General features: G+C 41.0%; 1 protein-coding gene across 2 annotated transcripts in view; it reads right to left on the bottom strand.

The window, feature by feature from the left end:
* The window catches only part of CNST (consortin, connexin sorting protein), a 57,835-nt gene that overhangs the window by 6,416 nt on the left and 23,491 nt on the right, over positions 1–27,928 (bottom strand). For both annotated transcript variants that reach the window (XM_038760829.1, XM_038760830.1), the window contains 8 exons: positions 26,249–26,681; positions 16,471–16,673; positions 13,783–13,813; positions 10,345–10,431; positions 9,758–9,869; positions 8,366–8,387; positions 8,101–8,197; positions 2,313–3,214 (listed from right to left, as the gene is read on the bottom strand). In XM_038760829.1, the coding sequence (XP_038616757.1) occupies positions 2,313–3,214; positions 8,101–8,197; positions 8,366–8,387; positions 9,758–9,869; positions 10,345–10,431; positions 13,783–13,813; positions 16,471–16,673; positions 26,249–26,630 (1,836 nt within the window). In that variant the 5' untranslated portion in view covers positions 26,631–26,681. The remainder of the gene's footprint in view (positions 1–2,312; positions 3,215–8,100; positions 8,198–8,365; positions 8,388–9,757; positions 9,870–10,344; positions 10,432–13,782; positions 13,814–16,470; positions 16,674–26,248; positions 26,682–27,928) is intronic.

Here is a 27,928-nt window from a genome sequence, read left to right as displayed (position 1 = left end):
ATTGATTGACTGATTTAAAGAAGAAACTGAATACATTAAATAATGATTTTAATGCAGTGAGTTGTATCCCCATTTAATCCCAGCATGAAATTGACAAAAATGGCGAAAGAATCCATCTTGATCAATATAATATTAATAACACTGGTATTTGTGAAGCACTTATTTTGTGCCTAGCACTGTACTAAGCAGAGCACACATAGTCCTTCTCCTATAAGGGGCTTCACAGTCTAAGAGGGAGGGAAAACAGGTATTTTATTCCCATTTTACAGATAAGGAAACTAAGACACAGAGATATTAAGTGACTTGCCTCGAGGTCACACAGCAGGCAAGTGGCAGAGCCGGGATTGGGACCTGGGCCTTCTGCCTCCCAGGTTTGTGTGGGTCTGTGTGCTTACCACAGATATCAATGTGGTAACAAAACCAGGAACTTGGGAACATCGGGCTCTGGCACATGCCTTGTCATATGCCATGTCACAGAATCTTCCACAAAGCTGACTCTTCACTGGTGAATAGGAACACTTTTGCAATGCTTTTGCTTTTTAAAATATCCATAATTGGAGAAGAGTGTAGGTATGGGACTTTAGAACTTCTTTGGCTTGACTGTAAGCCCAGAGCATTTAATGAGCAGAATTTAAAAAGTCACATTCCTAGTGAATGAGAAATTTCACGAATCCCATATGTGGAAGAATAAGTGACGAGGTGGAGTGGATAGAGTACGGATTGGGAGTCAGAAGATCATGGCTTCTAATCCCGCCTCTGCAATGTGTCTCCTGGGTGACTCTGCACTTCACTTCTCTGTGCCTCAGTTACTCATCTTTAAAATGAGCATTGAGACTGTGAGCCCTGTGTGGCACAGGGACTTAGGTCCAACTGGATTTGCTTGCATCCACCCCAGATCTTAGTACAATGCTTGGCACGTAGTAAGCACCTAACAAATATCACAGTTGTTATTATTAATAATAGTGGGACATTTAAAATGTTAAAATTTAACATGCAAAATAAACTAATACAAAAAAATTCAAGAAAAAAGGCTGAAGAAGAGGCCACTTTTGCCTCAGAAAGGGAACTACTTGTAGTACTTGATGTAAATACCAGACTTATACTTTTTTTAAAAATTGGGTTAAAGCATTTTCAGAAACAGATTATAAAAAATGAATATAAAAATCCTACTTTTATTGTTAGTCTACTAGTATGAATTTGTGCCCTGCTTTTTTGTGAGTTTGACACTGCAGCATCTTATTGTGTTGCACTGTCATATCGATGTGTTGCACTGTCATATCGATGTAGCAGTCCCAGAATTTTGCTATTTAATAGTTAAGATGATTCTGGAAGTCAACAAAATGAGGATTTCTGTAGCCAAACAGACAATGATTAGCACAAAACATGGCAACAGGAGACATGCAATTCACATTTTTCTCAAAAGGTAAACACAGGAAGTCATAGACAGGCTTACGAATTTTGGCATTTCCCATTTTCAACTAAAAATTACAACCTTGGTAGTTAGCAATTGGCTGCCATAGGAACAGTGATGATAAAATCAATGAGGAACAATGACATTTAAAAACTTTCAGCTTTCCTCCCACTTTAGTGAATTATCAAGAATCTATTTAAAACAACTATTTAGTACATTGAATTACTTTGCTTTATAATTATTGTTTTTAAGTTTCGAATCTTTGCGAAACATTATCATTTTTGGGACAGTGCTTATTTTTAACATTTATATTTTAAAGCCTGGGGCCCATGTCTAGTTTTGCGATCAGTAACATCTGAAAACCTTTAACTGCTATTCTGAAATGGCTGAACTCAAAGTGAAAAAGAAAAAAAACTTAAGAGCCATAATAATAGCTCCTTTCCCTTTCTTCATCTTGTCGTATTTTCATTTGATTAATGGTTTTACCACAAGCTAACAATGCATTTTATAGCCTGGCTGAATAAAACAGGCAAATAAATGTTTAAATATAATGATACAATTTTGCTTTCGACTTTCAAAAGAAAACAACATTTCAGTTCAATTTACATTACATCGGAACTAATCTTAACTAATAATAAACATTAGGGACTTTATGGTAGCTACTGTTAGATGCTTCCTGATATGTAATAGTGATTGTAATGAGTTAGAGATAAGCAGGCCCTATGTACAATCTCTACTAATCACTAGCTATGAACAATTCATATTAAGTGCATTCATGTCCCGTTAAAGGTAAAAGGCAAAAACATTTATCATTTTAAAGACAGAAGCTATTTCCTGCAAACATACTTCTTACACTTGCATTTTATTTTCAATCATAACTTTTACAGTTAACCAGATTTACCTCAGCGATCACAATCCTTTTCGCAAGATCGTCGAGAGAAAGATAGGTATCCTCTGAAGATACAGTCTCTTGAAGATTGTACGAACCTTCTTCAGGCGAGAGATCTTGAATGATGTCAGAGTCCTCCTGGATTTCCTGGTATGGAAGGAAATCTTCACTGTCATTTACGCCTTCTCCTACGAGCCTAGCCAAGTAAGTTGTTTCTTCATTATTTTCCTCAGTATTATTTTCTCCCCTCTCCTCTAATCCCATACATACTTTGGGATGCTCAGTATTTTTAAAATCAGGTGCCTTATTAATAATGTTTCCACAGTGCTTGTTTTCATAAGAATTTGAGTCCATTCTATCCTGTTGTAATTTTCCATCATTGTCTGCCAGATCAGGCTGCTGCTGATTTATTGCATTATTCCCCAGTTGGTCTCTGGCAGGCAGATGAGAAGCAGCATAGAGTTGCAACCTGAGCACATTTCTTTCAGCTTGTGGATTTTCATCCTCCGAAATCAGATCGGGAGATAAATATGCAGTGCCTGTTAAAATCAATGGGTCCACTGCTAGCTTATAAGAGAGCGTACTGCCAGCAACGTCTTCTATTTTTGCTACATTCTTGCAGACCTCGGTCTCAGCTGGCTGCAGGCTATTCTCCTCATCTTTACCGGCATTTTCTGAAAAGTCAGAGTAAGGCTGGCTCTCTGTTCTCTCCGATGACTGGGGGTGTAGCTCTGGTGCTGATTCAGTGCTGCAGTGCTGCTCCTCCATGTGGTCCTTTCCTTCAGTTCCTAGAAGAAGGCTCACCGCCTCTTTCAGCCTATCAATTTGGCTCCTGCAAGGGACGCTCTCACCCGTTTGAACCTGTTGATGCTGGCTTACTTCTTTTGGTTTAATACCAAGTCTAGTTTCACAACCTAAAGACAAAGGAATAAGCATTTTTTCAATATTCAGTGTGCTGATGGAGAAGGAAAAGAAGGGAAAGGAAAGGGAAAATTGTAACTAGACTGCGCTACGATTCCAAGCGCTGCGTGCTGAAAACTGTCATCTGTTCAAGTCGAACCTGGAGTGCTACTCCTGGTAAGAGTAACTCTGAAATACCCTTAATGCTAAGTAAATGACTGCCTAGACTACTAAGATACTGCCTAACCACTGGTTTTTGCATGCCCAGAAAGCATACATTATTCAAAAGGAATGAATCAAAAGGATTGTGTTGGCTACCAAAGCAGATTGTTTATAAAGGACCAACCAAAGAAGATATACTTATATATCAGTACTGTATTTTTTTATGTTTACAAACATTTTAAACACTTAGATTAAGGAGACTGGATATGTTTAATTAAAATGTAGGACTCCTCTATACAGCAGTTGTTATTGTATCATCTATATATAGATGTTTACTTACTACATATTCAGACCTTTGTATGTTACTAAGGCACTTAACATAAAAGCCTTAAGGAAATAAGGAAGATTATGGTAGCATGAGCCTGACTTCCTTACTATAAACCAAAGGATCTCCTTCCAATCATTTTAATACTAAAATATTTCTGTTAAAATTCAGATTCCTTGTATCTTCTGGAAAATAATTCAAAACATGGTAGGAACAAGTTTGAGTTTTTGGAACAAAAGATGAAATTTACACTTTCATTTGTTTTCAGTTACAAAAATTGGGCAAAATATGTATGTAGAGTACATATCAAAATTGTTCACCATTTAATTTTAACACAATAGAAGATGTTAACTGATTATTTGTTTTTCTTTTTTAAATACTTATAAATATATATTGTAGTAAAACAGAATAACCAAAGGTAGAATTTATTTCTTGATTAGCTGGAAAATCAATTATTTTAAATGTACGAGTTTCATACTCTTTCCCTTTTTACCTCTTTTTTCCCTTTCCTTGTATATGGCTTCACTCGGCCTATCTGCAGCAAAAAGAGGGTCTCTGGATAATCCTTTCTATTTCCAGTCTACTTATTCGAGCCAACTACTCTTACAATGTAAATGAAGATATTTTTCTTAAACAGGATCCCCCCAACTTTACAATGAATATTTAGTTTGCCATTATTTCCATTTCTTCTGTGTCATCACTGAACATTAAAGAAGCCATATTTAAGCTCAAGCAAAATAATGCAAAGGACAGTGGGGTGTTACCGGGAACTTGTCTACTGATTCTGTCGTATTGTACTGTCCCAAGTGCTTAGTTCAGTGCTTTGCATGTAGTAAGCGCTCAATAAATACCACTGACTGAATGATTAGAAGCCTAATAAAACTGGGCCAGTTTCACATTTTAAAATTGGGAACTCTGCTAACAACATCATGTTTTATGTATTTGGGGAACTAAAGGGGATTTGTTGAAAGGATCTAATTTATTTCTTGGACGTGATGGGGAAGAGGTGGTATAATCCCCATTTTACATATAAGGAAACTGAGGCAGACTTCTCAAAGGGGCATTTTTAACTTGGAGTCACTGAGCCCCCTCCTTCCTCTCCCCCTCTTCCCCCTCTCCATCCCCCCGGCCTTACCTCCTTCCCTTCCCCACGGCACCTGTATATATGTTTGTACGTATTTATTACTCTATTTATTTTACTTGTACATATTTATTCTATTTATTTTATTCTGTTAATATGTTTTGTTTTGTTCTTTGTCTCCCCATTCTAGACTGTGAGCCCACTGTTGGGTAGGGACCGTCTCTATATCAATCAACCAATCAATCGTATTTATTGAGCGCTTACTGTGTGCAGAGCACTGTACTAAGCGCTTAGGAAGTACAAGTTGGAAACATATAGAAATGGTCCCTACCCAACAGTGGGCTCACAGTCTAGAAGGGGAGTCAGAGAACAAAACAAAACATACTAACAAAATAAAATAAATAGGATAGATATGTACAAGTAAAATAAGTAAATAAATAGAATAATAAATACGTACAAACATATATACATGTGCTGTGGGGAAGGGAAGGAGGTAAGACGGGGGGGATGGAGGGGGGAGGAGGGGGAGAGGAAGGAGGGGGCTCAGTCTGGGAAGGCCTCCTGGAGGAGGTGAGCTCTCAGTAGGGCCTTGAAGGGAGGAAGAGAGCTAGCTTGGCGGATGGGCAGAGGGAGGGCATTCCAGACCAGGGGGTTGACGTGGGCCGGGGGTCGATGGCGGGATAGGCGAGAACGAGGCACGGTGAGGAGATTAGCGGCAGAGGAGCGGAGGGTGGAGGGTGTGGGCTGGGCTGTAGAAGGAGAGAAGGGAGGTGAGGTAGGAGGGGGTGAGGTGATGGACAGCCTTGAAGCCGAGGGTGAGGAGTTTCTGCCTGATGCGTAGGTTGATTGGTAGCCACTGGAGATTTTTGAAGAGGGGAGTAACATGCCCAGAGCGTTTCTGGACAAAGACAATCTGGGCAGCGGCGTGAAGTATGGATTGAAGTGGGGAGAGACAAGAGGATGGGAGATTGGAGAGGAGGCTGATACAGTAGTCCACACGGGATAGGATGAGAGCTTGAACGAGCAGGGTAGCGGTTTGGATGGAGAGGAAAGGGCGGATCTTAGCAATGTTGCGGAGCTGAGACCGGCAGGTTTTGGTGACGGCTTGGATGTGAGGGGTGAACGAGAGAGCGGAGTCGAGGATGACACCAAGGTTGCGGGCTTGTGAGACGGGAAGGATGGCAGTGCTGTCAACAGTGATGGGAAAGTCAGGGAGAGGGCAGGGTTTGGGAGGGAAGACAAGGAGTTCAGTCTTGGACATGTTGAGTTTTAGGTGGCGGGCAGACATCCAGATGGAGATGTCCTGAAGGCAGGAGGAGATGCGAGCCTGGAGGGAGGGGGAGAGAGCAGGGGCAGAGATGTAGATCTGGGTGTCATCAGCGTAGAGATGATAGTTGAAGCCGTGGGAGCGAATGAGGTCACCAAGGGAGTGAGCGTAGATCGAGAACAGAAGGGGACCAAGAACTGAACCTTGAGGAACCCCCACAGTAAGGGGATGGGAGGGGAAGGAGGAGCCTGCAAAAGAGATTGAGAATGAGTGACCGGAGAGATAAAAGGAGAACCAGGAGAGGACGGAGTCTGTGAAGCCTAGGTTGGATAGCGTGTTGAGGAGAAGGGGGTGGTCCACAGTGTCGAAGGCAGCTGAGAGGTCGAGGAGGATTAGGATAGAGTATGAGCCGTTGGGTTTGGCAAGCAGGAGGTCATTGGTGACCTCTGAGAGGGCAGTTTCCGTGGAATGTGGGGGACAGAAGCCAGTCTGGAGGGGGTCGAGGAGAGAGTTGGTGTTGAGGAATTCGAGGCAGCGCGTGCAGACGACTCGTTCAAGGGGGTTGGAAAGGAATGATAGGAGGGAGATGGGGTGATAACTAGACGGTGAGGTGGGGCCAAGAGAGGGTTTTTTTTTGGATGGGAGAGACATGGGCATGTTTGAAGGCAGAGGGGAAGGAACCAGTGGAGAGTGAGCGGTTGAAGATGAATGCATAATTACTTATAAATTTGTTTTACTGTGAAAGGCAGGTGGGTATAAAAGGGGACAGCCTAAAGTAACTACTGTGGGGACTAGACCATAGAGGCCCCCAAGACCTTGGACCCCACTTTTTATTATTGCTTCCCACGGATGTGAGGGCAGGAGGAAGGGGGCAGCCTAAAGAGGGAGTACCAGGGCTTTGCATCCCACTCCCCTACTCCCACCGTCGATTTGAAGCCCTCTCCTCCACAGGAGGGAGGTTAGGGGTTTTTTTTTAATGATATTTGTTAAGTGCTTACTATTTATCAAGCACGTTTCTAAGCACTGGGGTAGATACAAATGAATTGGGTAGTCCCTGTCCCACATGGGGCTCACAGTCTTAATTCCCATTTTATTCATTCATTCATTCAATCGTATTTATTGAGTGCTTACTGTGTGCAGAGCCCTGTAATAAGTGCTTTGAAAGTACAATTTGGCAACAAATAGAGACAATCCCTACCTAACAACGGGCTCACAGTCTAGAAGTGGGGAGATGAGGTAACCAAGGCACAGAGAAGTGAAGTGACTTACCCAAGGTCACACAGCAGAGAGGTGGCGGAGCCGGGGTTAGAACTGAAATAGAACCTTCTGAAACTCAGAACACTGGTAACATTGCTGGACTCAAAGGGGAAATTCCAGGCTGCCCGGAGCAATTTTGCAGTACACTAGTTTTGATGTTTAATATTATTAATGGTTTCTGAGGACAGAGACAGGAGACTTACCACTGACCATGGGTAAGTCACTTAAAGTCTCTGAACCTCAGTTTCCTTATTTGTAAAATGGGTCTAAGGAACTTGTTCTCCCTGCCTTTTAGATTGTGACCTCATAAGGAGAACTGTGTCTGAGCTGATTGTTTTCTATCACCTTCAATGCTTAATTCAGTGCTCAGCACCCAGTAAGCACTAAGTACAATAATTAAATATTATTATTTAATGATGTTTGAATTTTCCCCCTAATTTGGGACTGTGGGACTTTTAGACTGTGAGTCCACTGTTGGGTAGGGACTGTCTCTATATGTTGCCAACTTGTACTTCCCAAGCGCTTAGTACCGTGCTCTGCACACAGTAAGCGCTCAATAAATACGATTTAATTGATTGATTGATTTGGGAGCTCCTTGTGTGCAAGGTTTGCCTTTTCTTCAATTTTTCTAGGCTTTATTCCCTAGTGGCCTAGTCGGCGTTAAACACATTAAAAATATTACTAAGGATAATGAAAGATAAAAATGAAAAGCTGAAATGTGGGAATTCTGTTCCTGGGATCAATGAAGCTCTAGGTACAAAGATAATATCATTTTAAATTCATAAAACTACATCACAAAAAAAATTACCTGACTTTTTGAGAGCAGCCACTCTTTCCTCCAGAACTTCAGATTCTGTTAACTCTGATAGATGTATTGTCTGCAGGACATTTTTTGTAGCTATTACCTGTAAAATAGGAAAATCTGCCTAGTAATTGTCGAAGTAAAATACTGCACTGATTTTAGAAGGGGATATATATATATTCTACATCAGTATTTTGAGGAGAGCAATAATATTATTGGTTTCCTTCCAAATATTTTGAATATAATATTTTCCTAGTAAACAGTTTCTTACCTTATGCTTGAATGTAAGTGGTCTGTAGAAAAGGGATAAAAAAAAAACAAATTAGCAACCATTTCCAGTAACAACACGCTTCCAAGTAGATGTCACTGACACTGCTACAAAAATTTGGATTAGCTCTTCTTGATTCTAATATTAGCCAGAACACCACTCTTAAGCATTTTGATTTTTCACCCCATCACCACAACACTTATGTTTGAATCCATCTGTAATTTATTTTAATGTCTGTCTCCTCATCTAGTCTGTAAGATCCTGGTGCGCAGGGATCATGTCTATCCACTCTATTGTATTAAATCACCTGTTCTTCTTCCCCCTTATATTGTGAGCCCTGTAAAGATTGGGTCTGACCTGCTTATCTTGTTTCTACCCCAGTGCTTAAAACAGTGCTTGGCAGAGCATAAGCAATTAAATACCACAATTACTGTAGCTCCTATATCTTGGCATTGCTACCACCATCATAAGGGAGATCTTCTGGTAATTCTAAAATGGTATGAAATTTATAATTACACTGAAAAGCTTTCCTGATACTGCCACTACTAGTTTCTAGCTCATTTTCTAAATATAGATGCAAGAAATGATGTCACTGTTTGATTGACAATCATGCCACTCATATTTTTCCAATTTCCCTATCAGTAATGGTCACCCTATTTGGTTACTGTTAGCATGGTTGTGTCAAAAACAAATTTCAGGTTAAAAATGTTTTAAATTGATTTAGCGGACTACCATAGCTGAACATTGTACTACGCATCACCAGAGACCTGAACAATATAGCAGAACTTTGTTAAAAAACAAAATAAAAACAGAAAAGCACTGTGGCCTAGTGGAAAAGAGCACTGGCCTGGGAGTCAGAGGACCTGAGTTCAAATCCCTGTTCAGCCATTGGTCTCTGTGACTTTGGTCAAGTCACTTCTCTTCTCTGTGCCTCATTTACCTTATCTGTAAAATGGGGATTACGACTGTAGTTCCATGTGGGTTGTAGGCTCTGCCCAATCTGATTACGCTGCATCTACCCCAGCGCTTAGTAAAGTGCTTGGCACATAGTAAGCACTTAACAAATAACATTTAAAAAACAAAACAAAATTTGGACAGAATTATCCTGGTTTCTTAAATAAAGGTAACCAATAGGATTATAAACATTAAATCTTTAATCGAGGCTAATATAAAAAGTTTTGAGTCTGTATTACTCATCCAACCTTTTTGCTCAGGTGTTCAATTTAGGAAATTGCCAAAATTCAATGAATCATATTTTAAATTACATTAGTTATTTCCATAATTAGTCAGAAGGTATTTATTTATTGTTGCATATTTCAAATGCTTTATATTGAGAACAATTTCACCTACAGTACTCCATTCCCCACCCCAGGTATTTAAAAGACCCATACTTACTCTTGATGTGATGTACAAAGTTTAGCAAGCCTTTCAAATTCTTCACTGTTAAGGTCTTTCTCAGAATTCCTAAATGGCATATTTCGTGGTTCTGCTGCTTTCCACTTTTCCTCTATATTAAAAATAACACCCTTTATCCAAAATGGTCTCTTAAAATGTTGTCAGAATAGCCGACGCATGTTTGCCAATCCACTATCCTTTTTGATTAGATCAGAACAAAATCAATCTTAGGTATTTTCTATATGTGTAATACAAACTGGAATACAAAAACATTATCCCAGTAATGTAAATGGCTTCCTCCTCCAGGCAAGTCAATATCATGTTATTCTTGCAAAAACCCTAAGATTGAATTACAGTACAATATGCAAAGAATGAAATGACCACAGCTAGGAAAAAACAGCTCTTTTCTTGAAAATGACGAAAGGGGAAAAGATCTGAGGGGCAAAAATGTTCTCACAATAAGTCATGAAGTGCTGTGTTGAAAATGATTCTTTCTTTGCAACATAAAACTGGGTGAGAAGCCACTTGTTTTCTGAAAAAGTTTCATGGGACTAATAATTTTCCATAATAAATTGTATTGAACTCACCCCACTGCTCTTGAATGGAGGAGAGATTTGCCAGTAATTTTTCATGATATAACCGTTCAAGATGAATGTACTTCATTGCCTTCTCATCTGAATAGAATATTTAAGAAAAATATAAATCCAAAATGACAAATTGAGATAAATGTACATTTAATGCCTAATTTAAAAGCATGTGTCTTAATTACATCAAAAATGGTGTTTTTGGTGTATCTGGTATGCAAAAAGGAGATGATTAGTCTTTTAAAACTTATATAAGCTTAAAAATACACTTTTTTCCTTAGAAAGAAGCTTATCTTGCTAAGCAAGGTATTTTGTGGGTCCTAAATTAGGATATATTGGGTAACATCTTCATGAAAAAACACCCATAGAGAGGCGCTTCCTTTTCTTCCTTAGAACACATCATGCTGCTATAGTGCTCTTCTCCCTTTTGCCTTATCACTGTTTCTTCCCCTGCTCCATTCCTTAAATCAAAAGGGAACAATTCTGCTTCTCTTCTCCATCATATCAGAAAACTCTTCTTACAAGATTTCTGAACAGTAATGCAGCAAAATTCCATTATATGGGGAACTTTAACTGCTCACTGGAAGACTGTAAAATGCTAGGATTCATTCATTCATTCAGTCGTATTTATCGAGCCCTTACTGTGTGCAGAGCACTGTACTAAGCGCTCGAGAAGTACAAGTTGGCAACGTATAGAGATGGTCCCTACCCAACAACGGGCTCACAGTCTAGAAGGGGCAGACAGACAACAAAACAAAACAGAATAAATAGAGGTAAAACTAGATGCACATCATTGACAAACTAAATAGAATAGTAAATATGTACAAGTAAAATAGAGTAACGGTGAGGAGGTAAGCGGCAGAGGAGCGGAGGGTGCGGGCTGGGCTGTAAAAGGAGAGAAGGGAGGTGAGGTCGGAGGGGGCGAGGTGATGGACAGCCTTGAAGCCGAGAGTGAGGACTTTTTGTTTGATGCGTAGGTTGACTGGTAGCCACTGGAGATTTTTGAGGAGGGGAGTAACATGCCCAGAGCGTTTCTGTACAAAGATGATCCGGGCAGCCGCGTGAAGAATGAGCTCAGACAGACACCAGATAGGACTGTTTTGATATATTTTCCTTTTACATGCTTTAGTTTTTAGACTGTGAGCCCACTGTTGGGTAGGGACTGTCTCTATATGTTGCCAACAGTAAGCGCTCAATAAATACGATTGATTGATTTTAGTTTATTCTGGACATTTAACTGCTGCTACTTCAGGGTGAGGTAGACTGTAAGGTCCTAGTGGGCAGGGATCATATCTATCAACTCTATTGTATCGTACTTTCCCAAGTATTTAGAACAGTGCTCTGCACCCAGAACAGAGTAGGCGCTTAGTAAATACCGCTGATTGATGGCAGCCTAGTGCTCCCTTCTTTCCCAACACTGTTGGCCCACAGAGTCCCTGGGACTGCACTTGAGGTCATTCAGCTGGCAGAGGGGACAGAAAGTAGGGCTGGGGTATGGAACAAGATGAGATGATCTTTGACAATCAAGACAGGCAGACAGGCTTGTCAGGGTTGTGAGGCAACATGCCTAGTGGAAAAAGCACAGGCTTGGGTGGTGGGAGATTGAAGTTGTAGTCCCAACCTTGACATTGGCCTACTTGGGCAAGCTACTTAACCTTTCTGCCTCATTTACCTCACTGGTAAAATGGGAGAAGTTACCTGCTCTCCCGACCTCTTATACTGCAAGTCCCATGTGGGACTGAGTCTGTCTGATCTGTTAATCTTTTATCTGCTCCACACAGCGCATTGTAAATGCTTATTACTATTAACTGGCTCTACTCATGCAGGTTTTGCCTACACGGTTCATTTATTGTCAGTCAGTCATATTTATTGAGTGATTACTGTGTGCAGAACACGACTCCAATGGCTACCGATCAATCTGCGCATCAAGCAGAAACTCCTCACCCTGGGCTTCAAGGCTGTCCATCACCTCGCCCCCTCCTACCTCACCTCCCTTCTCTCCTTCTACTGCCCAGCCCGCACCCTCCGCTCCTCCACCACTAATCTCCTCACTGTACCTCGCTCTCGCCTGTCCCGCCATCGACCCCCGGCCCACGTCATCCCCCGGGCCTGGAATGCCCTCCCTCTGCCCATCCGCCAAGCTAGCTCTCTTCCTCCCTTCAAGGCCCTGCTGAGAGCTCACCTCCTCCAGGAGGCCTTCCCAGACTGAGCCCCTTCTTTCCTCTCCCCCTCGTCCCCCTCTCCATCCTCCCGTCTTACCTTCTTCCCTTCCCCACAGCACCTGTATATATGTATATATGGTTGTACATATTTATTACTCTATTTATCTATTTATTTATTTATTTTACTTGTACATTTCTATCCTACTTATTTTATTTTGTTGGTATGTTTGGTTCTGTTCTCTGTCTCCCCCTTTTAGACTGTGAGCCCACTGTTGGGTAGGGACTGTCTCTATGTGATGCCAATTTGTACTTCCCAAGCGCTTAGTACAGTGCTCTGCACATAGTAAGCGCTCAATAAATACGATTGATTGATTGATTGATTGACTAAGTGCTTGGGAGCGTACAATATAACAAAATAACAAACATATTCCCTGCCCACAATGAGTTTACAGTCTACAGTCACTGCTATAATTATCTGCACAAGTATACTGAAAATTTTTCTTGGTAGAAAAGTGGCAAAAGATACTTGCTTTAGAAAATTTATCTCCACAAAGCACACTCTTCCTTTGCATATATAATCACCATTTTTTTGATGTCCCAGTAGAAGAGAGAAGCAGCGGGCCTAGGGAATACAGCAAGGGCCTGAGAGTCAGAAGGACCTGGATCCTAATCCTGGCTCTGCCACCTGTCTGCTCAAGGACCCTGGGCACGTCACTTCACTTCTCTGTACCTCAGTTTTCTCATCTGTGAAATGGGGATTAAGACTGCAAGTCCCATAAGGGACAGAGACTATGTCCAACCTGATCAGCTTGTATGTTCTCCAGTGCTTAGTATAGTGCCTGGCACATAGTAAGTGCTTATCAAATACGAGAGAAATGGAAGGAGGCAATGGAATCCTTTATGAACTATCATTTTGATTTGGCATATATATTACAGCATATTATTCTGTATTGTAAATGGATCCTGGGGAATTTGTCTTTAACCCTCTCTAATATGGCTACCTGCTGCAAGAACACTATGAGCATTATTTACCTTTTGAAAAATTACTTTTACACTTTGAAAAAAATTACTATAGCATTTGACTAGTCTTCAGTTGACTGGGTGAAACGTAAAATACAAAAAATATATTCTCTCATCTTGATTTCAGCAAAAAGGAAATGCAAATATTTATTTATGTTTGTCCAAACAATAATTTTTAAGACAAACCCAGGGATCTGTCTTATATGTATGCCTTAAAGGTAATTCTTCCCTTTCAGTGATTTTATGAAGAAAAGGATACAGTCTTCTTCTTGAAAATAGGTCTCTGCTATCTGTAAATAAAAATATAGCATTTTAGGAGAGAGGCAACAGAAATAGGCTAGAGAAACTATTTATTGTCAAATATGATTTTTTTTTCATTTGACATTGGAAATCTTTCTACAGAGCAAATTTAAAATTTCCCTGCACTTTCAGTATACTGAAATAAAAATATTACTCAAACAGGATTCTGTCTAGTTCACTAGTCAAACCAAAGTCTCATTCTGCAGCTGTTCTGATTTTCCCTGTACCTCAACTCTTTGTTTATTGGTTTTAGGGTGACTGATATCCAATACCTTCTGCCTTCTTGTTGTTTAGGCCAAATATTACATAAGATCACTTGGACATCATATTTGACTTTTCTTTCACCGCAGACCAATAAAACAGGACATTTGTTGAGCCCTGCATTAACAGAAATGTATTAAAAGCATATTTCAAATACAAAGGATTCTAGATAATTTTAGGACAGTTTCATCCATTGGGCAAATTGGATATCTGCCCAGCCTTCATGCCCAAAGAGGCTGACGTATTAATTCCCCCCACCCGCTGTTAACTCTGTAATACCTCTGTCATCTTAAAACAGCCCTGAATATGCCAGAGAAGCCAAGGTATGAAAGGAAATTCCATAGGTGCATGCACTTCACACAGAGAGAAAAGGGGGATATTCGGACTGTCCCTGTCCCTGATAAACTCTACAGAATGTTGTTTTGCAAGATATAAAATGCTAGGTGGATTCTAACAAGTAAAAATACAAATAAAGGGGTACATAATAATTAAAAAGGAAAGTCATGTTGAGTTTTTAAAAGACATTGTTCTCCTTCAAGGTGTTCTTCATTGCCACCCAGTGGACTACTAAATCCAACCTCTAAATAAGGTCGGGATTTTGGGGGTTTTACCTCAATTTTGTATGATCTTCAAATTTGGGTTAGATATTAAAAAGAAAAATCCAGGCTAGCCACTGAGGTCCTTTATATTCTGTTCTGACTTTGTTGCTTATTCATTCAATCAATCATTTATTAAGAGCTTACTGTGTGCAGAACACTGTACTATGTGCTCGGGAAAGTACAATACAACAATAAACAGCGACAATCCCTGCCCACAATGAGCTCATAGTCTAGAGGGAGGGAGGCAGACATCAATAAAAATAAATAAAATTACAGATTTATACATAAGTGCTGTGAGTCTGGGTGGGGGGGGAAGAGCAAAGGGAGCAAGTCAGGGCAACGCAGAAGGAAAAGTGGAGCTTAGCCTGGGAAGGCCTCTTGGAGGAGATGTGCTTTCAGTAAGACTTGGAAGGGGGGGAGTAATTATCTGTCGGATTTGAGGAGGGAGGGTGTTCCAGGCCAAAGGCAGGACGTGGGCCAGGGGTTGGCGGCGAGACAGGCAAGATCAAGGGACAGTGACAAGGTTAGCACTAGAGAAGTGAAGTATGCAGGTTGGGTTGTAGAAGGACAGAAGCGAGGTGAGGTAGGAGGGAGCAAGGTGACGGACTTGCAGCTATACACTCCTCACTCCCACTCCTCCTATTGCCTCCTTTCCTCCTAAGTAGTCCTGGGGAACTGGGAAGACAGAAAGGTAGACCTGGGGACTGACACTACTTTTCTCAGAATGCCACAGTTCCTGCCAGGGTCCTATCAACAACTCTCCCATTGCCTGGTTTCACTGGCTTTAGCCAGCAGAGAGACTGGAAACCAGAACTCAGGTGGAATTTAACCCATACCCTCATCCGGTGGTGTTTGGGAAGGGAGCCATGTTCTGCACAGTCTTTAAAAAAAAAATCTCATCCAGTTACACTCAATGCAAACATCTTCCAGCTAAGTAATTTTGTATTATCAAGTTTATTTTAATCTGTTCCAATCCCAGCTCTGCCACTTGTCTTCTGTGTGACCTCGGGCAAGCCACTTCTCTGTGCCTCAGTTACCTCATCTGTAAAACGGGGATTAAGACTGTGAGCCCCAAGTGGGACAACCTTGATTACCTTATAGCTATCCCAGTGCTTAGAACAGTGCTTCGCACATAGTAAGCGCTTAACAAATACCATAATTATGATTATAGCCTTAATAAATTTTAAGTACCTTAAGGTTTAGCTAGGCGTTCTACCTGTGGATCTGGAAGTAAATTAAGTTCTTTAGGTTGTCATGTTGTCATCTGGTACAAAAGCAAAATACTATAAGTGATTATTATTTAACCAAAGAGTGATGCTCCAGATTCATATACAGGCTTACTGTGAATACAACAAAAATCGACAATAGTAATTTAACTTCAATTAATTATTAGTTATCCATGATAATAGTGGACAGGGAGCTCAAACTATGCTTAAATGAAACTCACAGGTAATCCCACCCTCACTGAAGTCACTAGTCCCAACCTTCCCCTCCATCCATCCTTTTATAGGTCTGCTCAAAGGTTGCATAAATAACTGATTCTTTTCCCTCCCCTTAACTACTGAGGACCGGGGCAGAGGAGGCAACCAGAAGGAGGAGGGAGAAGTTCACCTCAGTCTGCATAGTTAAGAACTGATGGTAGTAATTTCAAAATTAAATTTTATTCCTATCATCTTCAGGAGGGAGCCAACCAACTCTACAAGATGTGATGGTTCTCCTTTTTTCTGGAAAAAAAAATCTGAAAAGAGAAATTCAAAAACTTCACGTTAACCATTCAGTTTTGATACCTGGTGAAGATATAAGGGCAGAATTGTTGAATTCAGCTGCTCAAATTCATCTCGGATGAGGGAGAAGAGGGACTGTGAACCTTGCTTTTGCTCCTCCAAGTGGTAAATACCAGGCTTTTTATCTGCATCCTTGTCAAGCACAGAAAATGTGGCGATATCAAATTTATTTTCTAGAATGAATTCTGTTGTTTCAACAGGAAGCCCTATGGAAAGAAATGAAATGAAATGACTGGATGAGGAGATAATCATTTGCACTGTAGTATTTTAAAACATTAAGTTGCTATGAAACTCTCAAAGAGGGCCACAAATAAAACTGCATCCTATAAATAATAATAATAATAATGATGGCATTTATTAAGCGCTTACTACGTGCAAAGCACCGTTCTAAGCACTGGGGAGGTTACAAGGTGATCAGGTTGTCCCACGGAGGACTCACAGTCTTCATCCCCATTTTACAGATGAGGTAACTGAGGCACAGAGAAGTTAAGTCACTTGCCCAAAGTCACAGCTGACAGTTGGCAGAGCCAGGATTTGAACCCATGACCTCTGACTCCAAAGCCCGTGCTCTTTTCCACTGAGCCACAGTGCTTCTCACGAAAACATGGAAACCAGAGCTTAATGACCTAATTAAAATCAGACTGTGTTGCTTTCTGTGAGCCAATTGTCTCTGTAAGCATAAACATGAAATAGACTCCCAGGTTAAATCTGACAACAGAAATTGATTCCCCCAAAGGAAAATAGATTAGCCAGAATTCTCCATTGGCTTGTCCAAACAAAAAAAGTGGAAAATTACGGTTAGCATTTCCATGATCCCTGCTCTTGGGAGAAAGAACATTTTGATGCTTAAAGAAGTCAACCTTTCCGCTTTTTAAACTCCAGGTCAACATCTTTAGAGTTACCGCTATACCCCAGGAGAGAAAAATCTACACTTAGAATGCATTATGAAACACATTACTTCACTGAGGCATCTCAGTTCCAGCATATAGAATAATGATTAAAAGGGTGGCCTCAACATTTATGTTCCAAATGATCAGGTAAGGCATCGTTCATTGAAAACTCCCATTTCTGGACTCAGCATAACTTGAAAAAACAGTTATGTGGAGGTAATAAATGGTATTAGATGCTAAATTTAGGGTCTGGGCTTGTGAGAACCAAGCTTTCCTGCATCAATAATCTGGGAAATCCAATATGTATTTCCCCGGTAGACTGGAATTGCCTTGGAGGCAGGAGTCACATTGATCAACTCGATTGTACTGTACTTTCCCAAGTGTTCAGTCAAGTGCTCTGCACACAGTAAAGTGCTCAATAAATACCACTGATTGAATTATCTGGAACACGGGGGACCTCGTTTTGGTTCAGGACCCACTGGGTGATGTAATTATTTCTGAATTTGTACATTTTATTCACTTGTGTCTCTGAATTCTACTTTAAGCACCAGATTCCAGCAGAGGCTGCCTCAATGCATTTCATAAATGTTCTCCAAGACAGAGTATTAATTAATTTAACAAATCAAAAGGATTAATCAAGGAAAAGCAAATAACTTTGATACTAAATGGATTATACTCAATCCGGCTGTGAATTCAAAAATCTTCGACCAAGTACTTCTTTCTTCATTATTTTGGAGTAGCAAGTCACTATCTTTGAGAACTCTCCTAGAGTGAAATCTCTTTAAAGTCTTTGTCAATCAGGGGACATGCCATTCCTCAGATTGAATAGGTGTGGTCCAAGAAGGTTTTTACAATTTAAATATCATGCTTTAACATGTCAATTAGCATGATTTAGCTGGGACGTATACATTTCAACAAAGACAAGTCATAGACAATTACTATGCCTATGAACTGGCAGTCAGATTAGCCTTTGGAATTTAAGGTTGGACTTCCACAAGATGCAAAGTGGGTAGCAAATAAAGGAAAAAGCCATTTCTTGTCCGTCTGCCTCCAGACCTGCTTCCGATTATGGAGTCAGGCTCTTCCATCCGCTTGTCCCAGTTTGTCAGATTATACTCTGGCACCTAAATCCTAGGCCCTGCGGAAGTGGAAAGATGTGGAGGAGGAGGGTGGCCTGTTCCCCTTTTTCTCCCACTTCAGTAATACACAGGGGAAGTCAAGTCATAGACTTATTCTTTAAAAGTTAAGTCTCTTTTTAGGAACATTTGGTTACCTTCTAGTTCTTCAGGAGTTTGCTTTAATTGACATACTGTTGTATTTTCTTTTTCAAAATAGAAATATAAAATGGAGCAAGGAAATAGAAACAAGTAGAAACTAATATTTCTTCTACCACGTAAACTCTATATACTTGAAAGCAAAGTATACATTTTTGAATCTAGAAAATCAAATGTCAAAACAAGCTATATTGCTTTTAAAAACTCACACAAGGGTGAGTAAAAGACAGTCTGTTGGTAAAAGACTGAAGCAGCCTGGCCTAGAGAAGAGAACATGGACTTAGGAGCCGGAGGACCTGGGTTCTAGTGCCGGCCCCACTCCTTGTCTGCTGTATGACCATGCTCAATTCACTTAACTTCTCTGTGCCTCAATCACCTCATCTGTAAAATGGGGATTAAAACCGTGAGCCCACGTAGGATAGGGACTGTGTCCAACTTGATTAGCTTGTATCTACCCTAGGGCTTAGTACAGTGCCTGGCACATAGTAAACACTTAAATACAATTAAGAAAACAGAAAGATAGGTGCATGCAGATCCATGACAGCAATTTACAAGTCTGAGGACAACATTCAAAGGCTCTAATTTCTGGTTCTACTGCTGACTCACTGCGATCCATCAGATAACTCACCACTGAACAACTCAACGACACTGCTTCCCCCAGCTTCAAAATGAGGTTCATAATACCAACCAAATACTGTGGTATTGTAAATAATTAATTAATGTATGTTGAGTTTCCTGAGATACAGTGATGAAAGAAACTACATAAAGGTCAAATTTTATTCCTATGGTATACTTCTATTTTGCGCTGTCATAAACAGAATCAAGGTTCAAACTCTGATCTCCAACTCAAGGCTAAGGATTTTGGGGGAAGACACATCAATCACAATTTCTTTACTGATGAGGTGCAGTGTAGCCTAGTGGAAAGAGCACAGGCCTGGGAATCAGGGGACCTGAATTCTAACCCTGGCTCTGCTATTTGCCTGCTTTGTGAACTTGGGCAAGCCCTTTCACTTAGCAGTGTGGCCATTTACAAAGTCATGGGTTCTAATGCCAGTTCCACCACTTGTCTGCTGTGTGACCTTGGGCAAATCCCAGCTCTGCCAATTGTCAGCTGTGTGACTTTGGGCAAGTCACTTAACTTCTCCGGGCCTCAGTTACCTCATCTGTAAAATGGGGATTAAGACTGTGAGCCTCCTGTGGGACAACCTGATCACTTTGTAACCTCCCCAGTGCTTAGAACAGTGCTTTGCACATAGTAAGCGCTTAATAAATGCCATCAAAAAAAAAAGTCACTTCACATCCTAGTTACAACATCCATAAAATGGGGATTGAGACTGGGAGTCCCCTGTGGGTCAGGGACCACGTCCAACTCAATTTGCTTGTATTCAACCTAGCGCCTTGTACAGTGCCTGGCAAATACAAAGCACTTAACAAAAACCACAATTATTATTATTTTTACTGTGAGGACCTGCAGCTTGGCATGGCCTCTCTCATCATGGCTCCTTACACAGCCTGCAGTTTTTCCAGAGAAATACATCGAGCCCTTTGCCACTTTCTGTAGCCTAATGCACATGCCAATCATGCTACTAGTGGGCCTTACCTAAGATTCCCTAGACTGCGGTACATTCTGGAGCTTCCTAGGGCCTCCTGGTGTAGAATCAGAGCAGCGTGGGATCTTCCCTGAGAAATCCGCTTCCAATATAGCGGGAGAAGGTTAATTTCCCATTTCACTGTGGATTTCTGAGGCCATCTCTTTTTCTTCCCAAGGAGATGCAAATCTCAGGAAGGCCAAGGATCAGCCCACCTACTGGGGGAGGGGAAGGGAGACTCTTCGGAGCCAGCACACATTACTTGGAATGCAGACTAGGCCCCTGGGGCACCTCTCAAATCCACCACTTCCCTAATAATTATAATACTAATGATAACAACAACAACAACAATGATTATAACATTTATTAAGCACTTACTATGTGCCAAGAACTATACTAAGTGCTGGGGTAGATGCAAGATAATCAGATTGGACAGAGTCCATGTCCCACATGTGGCTAGCAGTCTAAGTAGGAGGGAGTAGGATTTAATCCACATTTTACAGTTTTACAGTGAGGCACAGAGAAGTGTCTTGTCCACAGTGTCATGGCAGGCAAGTGGCAGAGCCTGAATTAGAACCCAGGTCCTCTGACTCCCACGAAAGTGCTCTTTCCAAGAAAGCATTTGATTTGGAACCTATTGTACATATTTTTTTACTCTATTTATTTATTTATTTATTTTATTTGTACATATCTATTCTATTTATCTATTTATTTTATTTTGTTAGTATGTTTGGTTTTGTTCTCTGTCTCCCCCTTTTAGACTGTGAGCCCACTGTTGGGTAGGGACTGTCTCTATATGTTGCCAATTTGTACTTCCCAAGCGCTTAGTACAGTTCTCTGCACATAGTAAGCGCTCAATAAATACGATTGATGATGATGATGATGATGATTTGGAACTTAAGGAGGGCAAAAATGCAACCAGAACAAGCATAACTATCTTTCAAGAGCTGAATCAATCAGTGGTATTTATTGAGTGCTTACTGTGTGCAGAGCACTGTGTTAAGTACTTGGGCGAGTACAATATAACAGAGTTGGAAGACATATTCCCTGGCCACCAGGAGCTTAGTCTAGAGGGTCTGACTGTGCTCGTCCAGCTGAGATGCTTCATTCATTCAATTGGATTTATTGAGCACTTACTGTGTGCAGAGCACTGTACTAAGTGCTTGGAAAGTACAAGACAGCAATAGAGAGAGGCAGTCCCTGCCCACAATGGGATCACAGTCTAGAGGGGCATGCTAACAAACCAGTAGTGGCTGGTAAACCCGTAAATTCTACTGATTATGATGGTGGGGGAGATAAAATTGGTATAAGAATTTAAGGGACTTGAAGTTGACTTGAATATTGCCATAAGACAATTTTCACAAAATAAAGACTGTAGGTTGTAGTTGGCTTTCAAAATCTCTCTCAAAAAGGACTACTTTGTAAATGCTCCTGCAGGTAAGTGGTTCAAGGGTCAGACAAGGACAAGGTTAAAAACATTGTCTCTCCCAGATAATGTCCACTGTCCAATAAATACTTTACATAGATTAATATGTGCTCTAAGGCAGGAATGCTCTTAAACAGCTACCTTAAACAGCTATCTTCATCATCTTATTATCTTCATGAGTGCTTCCTATGTGCAGAGCACTGTCCTAAGCACTTGGGAGTGTACAAAAGAATTGGCAGACATGTTCCCTGCCCACAGATAGCTTACAGTCTAAAGGGGACTGCAGAAGTAAAAAAAAAAACGTAGGTTTTTCTCTTTGGATAATGCCACAAAGCAACTCTTTTTCCTAAGTGGAGGGAGGAATGACACTTTAATGGTTTATTTACTTTGTTTAGCTTTTTCGAGAGTAGGATCCTAATTATTCAACTCAAACTTTAATAAAATCAAACTGAGGAAGTACTTGCACCCCAGCTTGCAGGTTAGCATTTAACTTTCTCTGCTCCAACCAGCCAGTCCTGCATTTAACTGTCTCTGCTCTAACCAGCCAGTCCTGAGATTAGGGAATTTTCCTGACTTACTTTTGTGATATTAAAAAAAACCCCAAACACCACTGTTCATTCATTCATTCATTCAATCGTATTTATTGAGCGCTTACTGTGTGCAGAGCACTGTACTAAGTGCTTGGGAAGTACAAGTCGGTAACATTTAGAGACGGTCCCTACCCAGCAACGGGCTCACAGTCTAGAAGGGGGAGACAGACAGCAAAACAAAACATGTGGACAGGTGTCAAGTCACCAGAATAAATAGAAGTAAAGCTTGATGCACATCATTAACAACATAAATAGAATAGTAAATATGTACAAGTAAAATAAATAGAGTAATAAATCTACAAACATATATACAGGTGCTGTGGGGAGGGGAAGGAGATAGGGCGGGGGAGATGGGGAGGGGGAGAGGAAAAACGGGGGCTCAGTCTGGGAAGGCCTCCTGGAGGAGGTGAGCTCTCAGTAGGGCTTTGAAGGGAGGAAGAGAGCTAGCTTGGCGGCTGTGTGGAGGGAGGGCATTCCAGGCCAGTGGGAGGACGCGGGCCGGGGGTCAGTCATTCATTCATTCGTATTTACTGAGCACTTACTGTGTGCAGAGCACTGTACTAAGTGCTTGGGAAGTACAAGTTTGCAACATATAGAGACGGTTCCTACCCAAAAGCGGGCTCACAGTCTAGAAGGGCGGACAGGCGAGGACAAGGTACAGTGAGGAGGTTAGCGGCAGAGGAGTGGAGGGTGCGGGCTGGGCTGTAGAAGGAGAGAAGGGAGGTGAGGTAGGAGGGGGCGAGGTGATGGACAGCCTTGAAGCCAAGAGTGAGGAGTTTTTGCTTGATGCGTAGGTTGACTGGTAACCACTGGAGATTTTTGAGGAGGGGAGTAACATGCCTAGAGCGTTTCTGCACAGAGATGATCCGGGCAGCAGCATGAAGTATAGACTGAAATGGGGAGAGACAGGAGGATGGGAGATCAGAGAGGAGGCTGATGCAGTAATCCAGTCGGGATAGGATGACAGATTGAACCAGCGGGGTAGCGGTTTGGATGGAGAGGAAAGGGCGGATCTTGGTGATGTTGCGGAGGTGAGACCGGCAGGTTTTGGTGATGGCTTGGATGTGAGGGGTGAACAAGAGAGCGGAGTCGAGGATGACATAAGGTGGTGCCGTCTACAGTGATGAGAAAGACAGGGAGAGGTCAGGGTTTGGGAGGGAAGATAGGGAGTTCAGTCTTGGACATACTGAGTTTTAGATGGTGGGCAGACATCCAGATGGAGATGTCCTGAAGGCAGCTGGAGACACAAGCCTGAAGGGAGGGAGAGAGAGCAGGGGCAGAGATGTAGATTTGGGTGTCATCAGCGTAGAGATATAGTTGAATTCGTGGGAGCGAATGAGTTCACCAAGGGAGTAAGTGTAGATAGAGAACAGAAGAGGACCAAGACCTGACCCTTGAGGAACCCCTACAGAAAGGGGATGGGAGGCGGAGGAGGAGCCCGCAAAGGAGACTGAGAATGAACGGCTGGAGAGATAAGAGGACGTATTATGGAACCTATGACTGCTCCAGTCATAGGTGAATTTGTGGTTTTCCAGAGTACACTAAGCTCAAGAAGCACTTCAGGACCTTCATGAAAACTAAGAGATTTGTATTCTAATGTTACAGAGTTTTTCCTGAGGGTTTGGGGATAAGAATGTACAATCTCTCTATCTTCTTAGGATCATCTATGAAATAACTAACTTCAGTACTGACTGACCTGCCCAGCAGGTATCACAATTAACAGCAACACCCTTTATTACCAAGTGTAATCGGATGCTTCCCATAGTTCATCACTTAACAATTTCCTGAAATTTGCTTCAGCCTGCTTTCCCTATCCCAGAAATTATACAAGTTAGGTGAATAGAATTACATACAATTCTTAGTTTTCTGAGGTGGAATGCAATTGCCCATGTTGAGGCAAAACACTTCTTAGCAACCCTTGTTCCTGGTAAAAAATGATCTGATTAGACATTTTTGGTGGATTAACACATTTATTTTAAGAATCAAAACATGCAAAAGGCTTGTCTTAGCATGTAGTTAGTTATGTTAATTTTAAGCTTCTTAGTTTCAGAGGCTTATCTGAGGTGTTTACTGAAGAATGTTAAAAAATTAATATAAGCTGGCCAATTTCACTGATCTCAAAATAATCAAATTCTCTCACATTCTTCAGGTGAGTCTAGGTTCTCATTATTACTACTGTTGTTGTTATCATCACTATTCATCATCATCAATCGTATTTACTGAGCGCTTACTATGTGCAGAGCACTGTACTAAGCGCTTGGGAAGTACAAATTGGCAACATATAGAGACAGTCCCTACCAACAGTGGGCTCACAGTCTAAAAGGGGGGAGACAGAGAACAAATCCAAACATACTAACAAAATAAAATAAATAGAATACTATTATTATTGTATTTGCAAAGCACTTACATTCATTCATTCGATAATATTTATTGGGTGCTTACTGTGTGCAGAGCACTGTACTAAGCGCTTTGTCAAGCAGTATTCTGAGCACTGGGGTAAATACAAGTTTATCAGGTTGGACACATTCTCTGTCCCCCTCTGGGGCTCAGAGTCTAAGTAGGAGGGGGCAGGATCATTAGGATCAACCATTTTACAGTTGAGGAAACTGAGGCACAGAAAAGTGAATACTTGTCCGAGATCACACAGCAAGCAATTGGCAGGGCTGGGATTAGATCCCAGGTCCTCTGACTCCCAGGACCGTGCTCCTCTAGGAAGGAATGTCAGATGACTAAATAGGCAGCATGGTCTAGTGGAAATAACTCAGGATTAGAAGTTAGGAAACCCCAGGCTCTAGTTCTGACTCCTCCACTTGCCTGCTCTGTGACCTTGAGGAAGTCACTTAATCTCTCTGTGCTTCCGATTCCTCATCTGTAAAATAGTGATGAAGTACCTGCCCTTCCTCCTTTAGACTGTGAGCCTTGTCTGGGACTGTGTTTCATCTGATTATTATGCCTCTACCCCAGAACTTAGCACAGTTCTTGGTACCAGGTAGGCACTCGATACCATGATAAGAATTATTAAAAAATAAAATTTTTCCCTTTGAAGTAAAATCATGTAGAATTTTGATCAGTATTGCATTTTCATCTTGTTCTATTTCCCCTTTGACTAATAAATTTCAATTCTGAATTTTTCCCAGTTTTGTCAAAAAATAGACAACCCTCTTAATTCTTTCCTCTGTGGAGAACTACTGTAATCTTTCGTTTTCTTTTGCAAAGGAGATGGCATTCATGTAGCCCTTCCCATAGGTGCAAAAGCTATCTTTTAAAAAATGAACTACCCTGGACAACTGAGAAGCACAAATTACCTGAGCAGCACAAAGCTGCTTTGCAAAAAAAGCTTTGATATTCAGCAATAAAATGGCATATCAAAAAGAGAATGAAAGGAAATCAGATGGTAGTACAGGCATAAAAACAAATGGAGACCTCCAAATCTCAGCCATTTTTAGAAAGTTGACCTATATAAGATTTAAGAGGCTTAAATCTTCTCTAGCGGCCCGAAACGCCTCTCCCAGCACCTGTGCTTACCAACTGTCCCTTGGGTGCAAAGTACTCAACACCTTCTAATTACACACTCTCTGGTATGGAAACTGGAATACAGCCAATGAGGGTTGGGTATTGGAAACAACAGTCACGAAGGTAAGACTGCCCTGGAGATTTTGCCACAAGGTTTCAGTCCCTGAAAACCCAGATGATCAGAATTAAAAAAGCTTAAATAAATGCCTGACCCTCTTCGCCTTAGTGCCAAGCAGTTTCCTTGCAGATATCCCCTTTTGCACTCTCATGCAGAATGAGAAGATAATGCTTTGTAGCCCCTAAACCCCAGATTTCTTCCGTGCATTTAAGCATCTAAAATATGAAAAAAGAGCATCATCTAAGAAGAAAATTAGATACGGTTCAAAAAAGAAGGAAATTACTTTTTAAAGTCCATCAAACTAATTGGTAGTATACCCCACATTTCTTCACCGAATAAAAAAACCCCTGATAATGTAATTTTAATATGTTTTTAGAATACCTGAGGACTTCTTGATAGTGCCCCTTTTGCTTCTGGAGCTTTCTTTTCCAGAAGCTTGTCTCGCCTTTCCTGGGACTATCTTTTTGTCTGGGGGGATGCTTTCGGGGTTGTTTTCGCTTGCAGCTGCTTCACAGTTCAATGCTTCAGCGGCCTTGCTGCCGCTCTCGTTATTATTGAGATTGTCCTGCTCCAGGCTTTCATGGTTTGCCGCTGAACTGTCACTGCCAGTCAGAGCCTCATGCCCATCACTTGCAAGTTGGTTTTCATTTTCATCAGAAGCAGAAGGCAAATAGGTTCCTGGACTTTCCACACTGTCACCAGAACAACATGCACCTTGGGCTGTTATCTGCAGGTCACCTGTCGGACTTTCTGTGTCATCCATTAGAGCATCCCTTGTAGAACTGTTAACCTTTTATGAAAAGAGTCCTCAGGTCTAAAAAGACAACAAAGGAATAAAAACCCACATTATCTCATTTTATAAAAGAAAACATTTACTTTAATCCTAAACTCCAGATTATTCAAATTCTGATTACCATCAGGACTTTTTTCCCCTCTCTTCCTCCCTCAAACATCTTCCCTCTTGCCAATATAAGGTTCCCTGACCCATCTCCCAAAGTTAGGGAGAGAAAATGAAGGGGATTAAACCCAAGTCAATTATGGTAATTGTTATCAGCCATTGGAAAATGGTGGGGAATGAGAAACAACTTGATTAAAGGGGATTTGGGGATTAAAAATTGCTTTGCTCTCCATTTCCACCGTTACATGAGCACTCACTGTGCTCCTTTCTCTCTGTTCTCCAAAAACAATCCAAGCAAAATGATCTTGCCTTGACGAAGAAATATAAACTAAACTGCTTTCTGATGTGTATTGGTACAATATTATTTTGGTATTCTTCCCTGGAAACTTTGAACTTATCTCAGTTTTAGAAATCCGAGGAAAGGAAAGTCAGTAATGGATTGGCAAAAAGTCTAATCTACTCTTCCCTAGGATGCTGCTGTTACAGTGTAGATCATGTTACCGTTTCCAACAAAAAACCAGAACTGACTCCTTTCAAACAGCCTATATCCATTTTACCTCTTGTTTTCAATACTGAAATATCACTAAAAAGACCTTAAAAAGCAATTATCAATTTTTAAGATGGGAAAAGGAACTGGAAGAGTGCTGAGATGCCTTAAAACACTTGACAAATGTAGATGTTTAAATATTAATTACAAACTTAAGTCATACCATGTGAGTTTCATACTTTACAGCTACATTTTTTATTTTAAGACTGGGAGCTCTGCCTGCCAAATACATTTTTCATTCACAGCTAAATCTGGTCAGATTCAGTCTCCTCAACAAATTATCTACAGCCTCATTAATAAGTCTGAAGCGGTAAAGACTAAAAACATTGATCTATTCTACAATAATTTCACCTAATTTTTGAAGGCAAAAGTCCTATGATTCAGCAGAAGTTTCTTCTCCAGATGATTCTCTTTCACATCCATGTGTATGACCTACTCAGGGTTGTATCTACGAAGTCACAAACTATAAATGATGGTTATGTGCCTTTATGTGATTATACGTTAGAGTTTGGACCACCCGGGCATAGTCCATGAGTCCGTTGTCCAACTAATAATTAATAATAACTGTGGTATTTGTTAAGTGCTTATTACATACCAGACACCAAACTAAGAGCTG

Source organism: Tachyglossus aculeatus, chromosome 19 (assembly GCF_015852505.1).
Source record: "Tachyglossus aculeatus isolate mTacAcu1 chromosome 19, mTacAcu1.pri, whole genome shotgun sequence".
Classification (NCBI taxonomy): Eukaryota; Metazoa; Chordata; class Mammalia; order Monotremata; family Tachyglossidae; genus Tachyglossus; species Tachyglossus aculeatus.
This window is presented reverse-complemented; position numbering and strand designations above follow the sequence as displayed.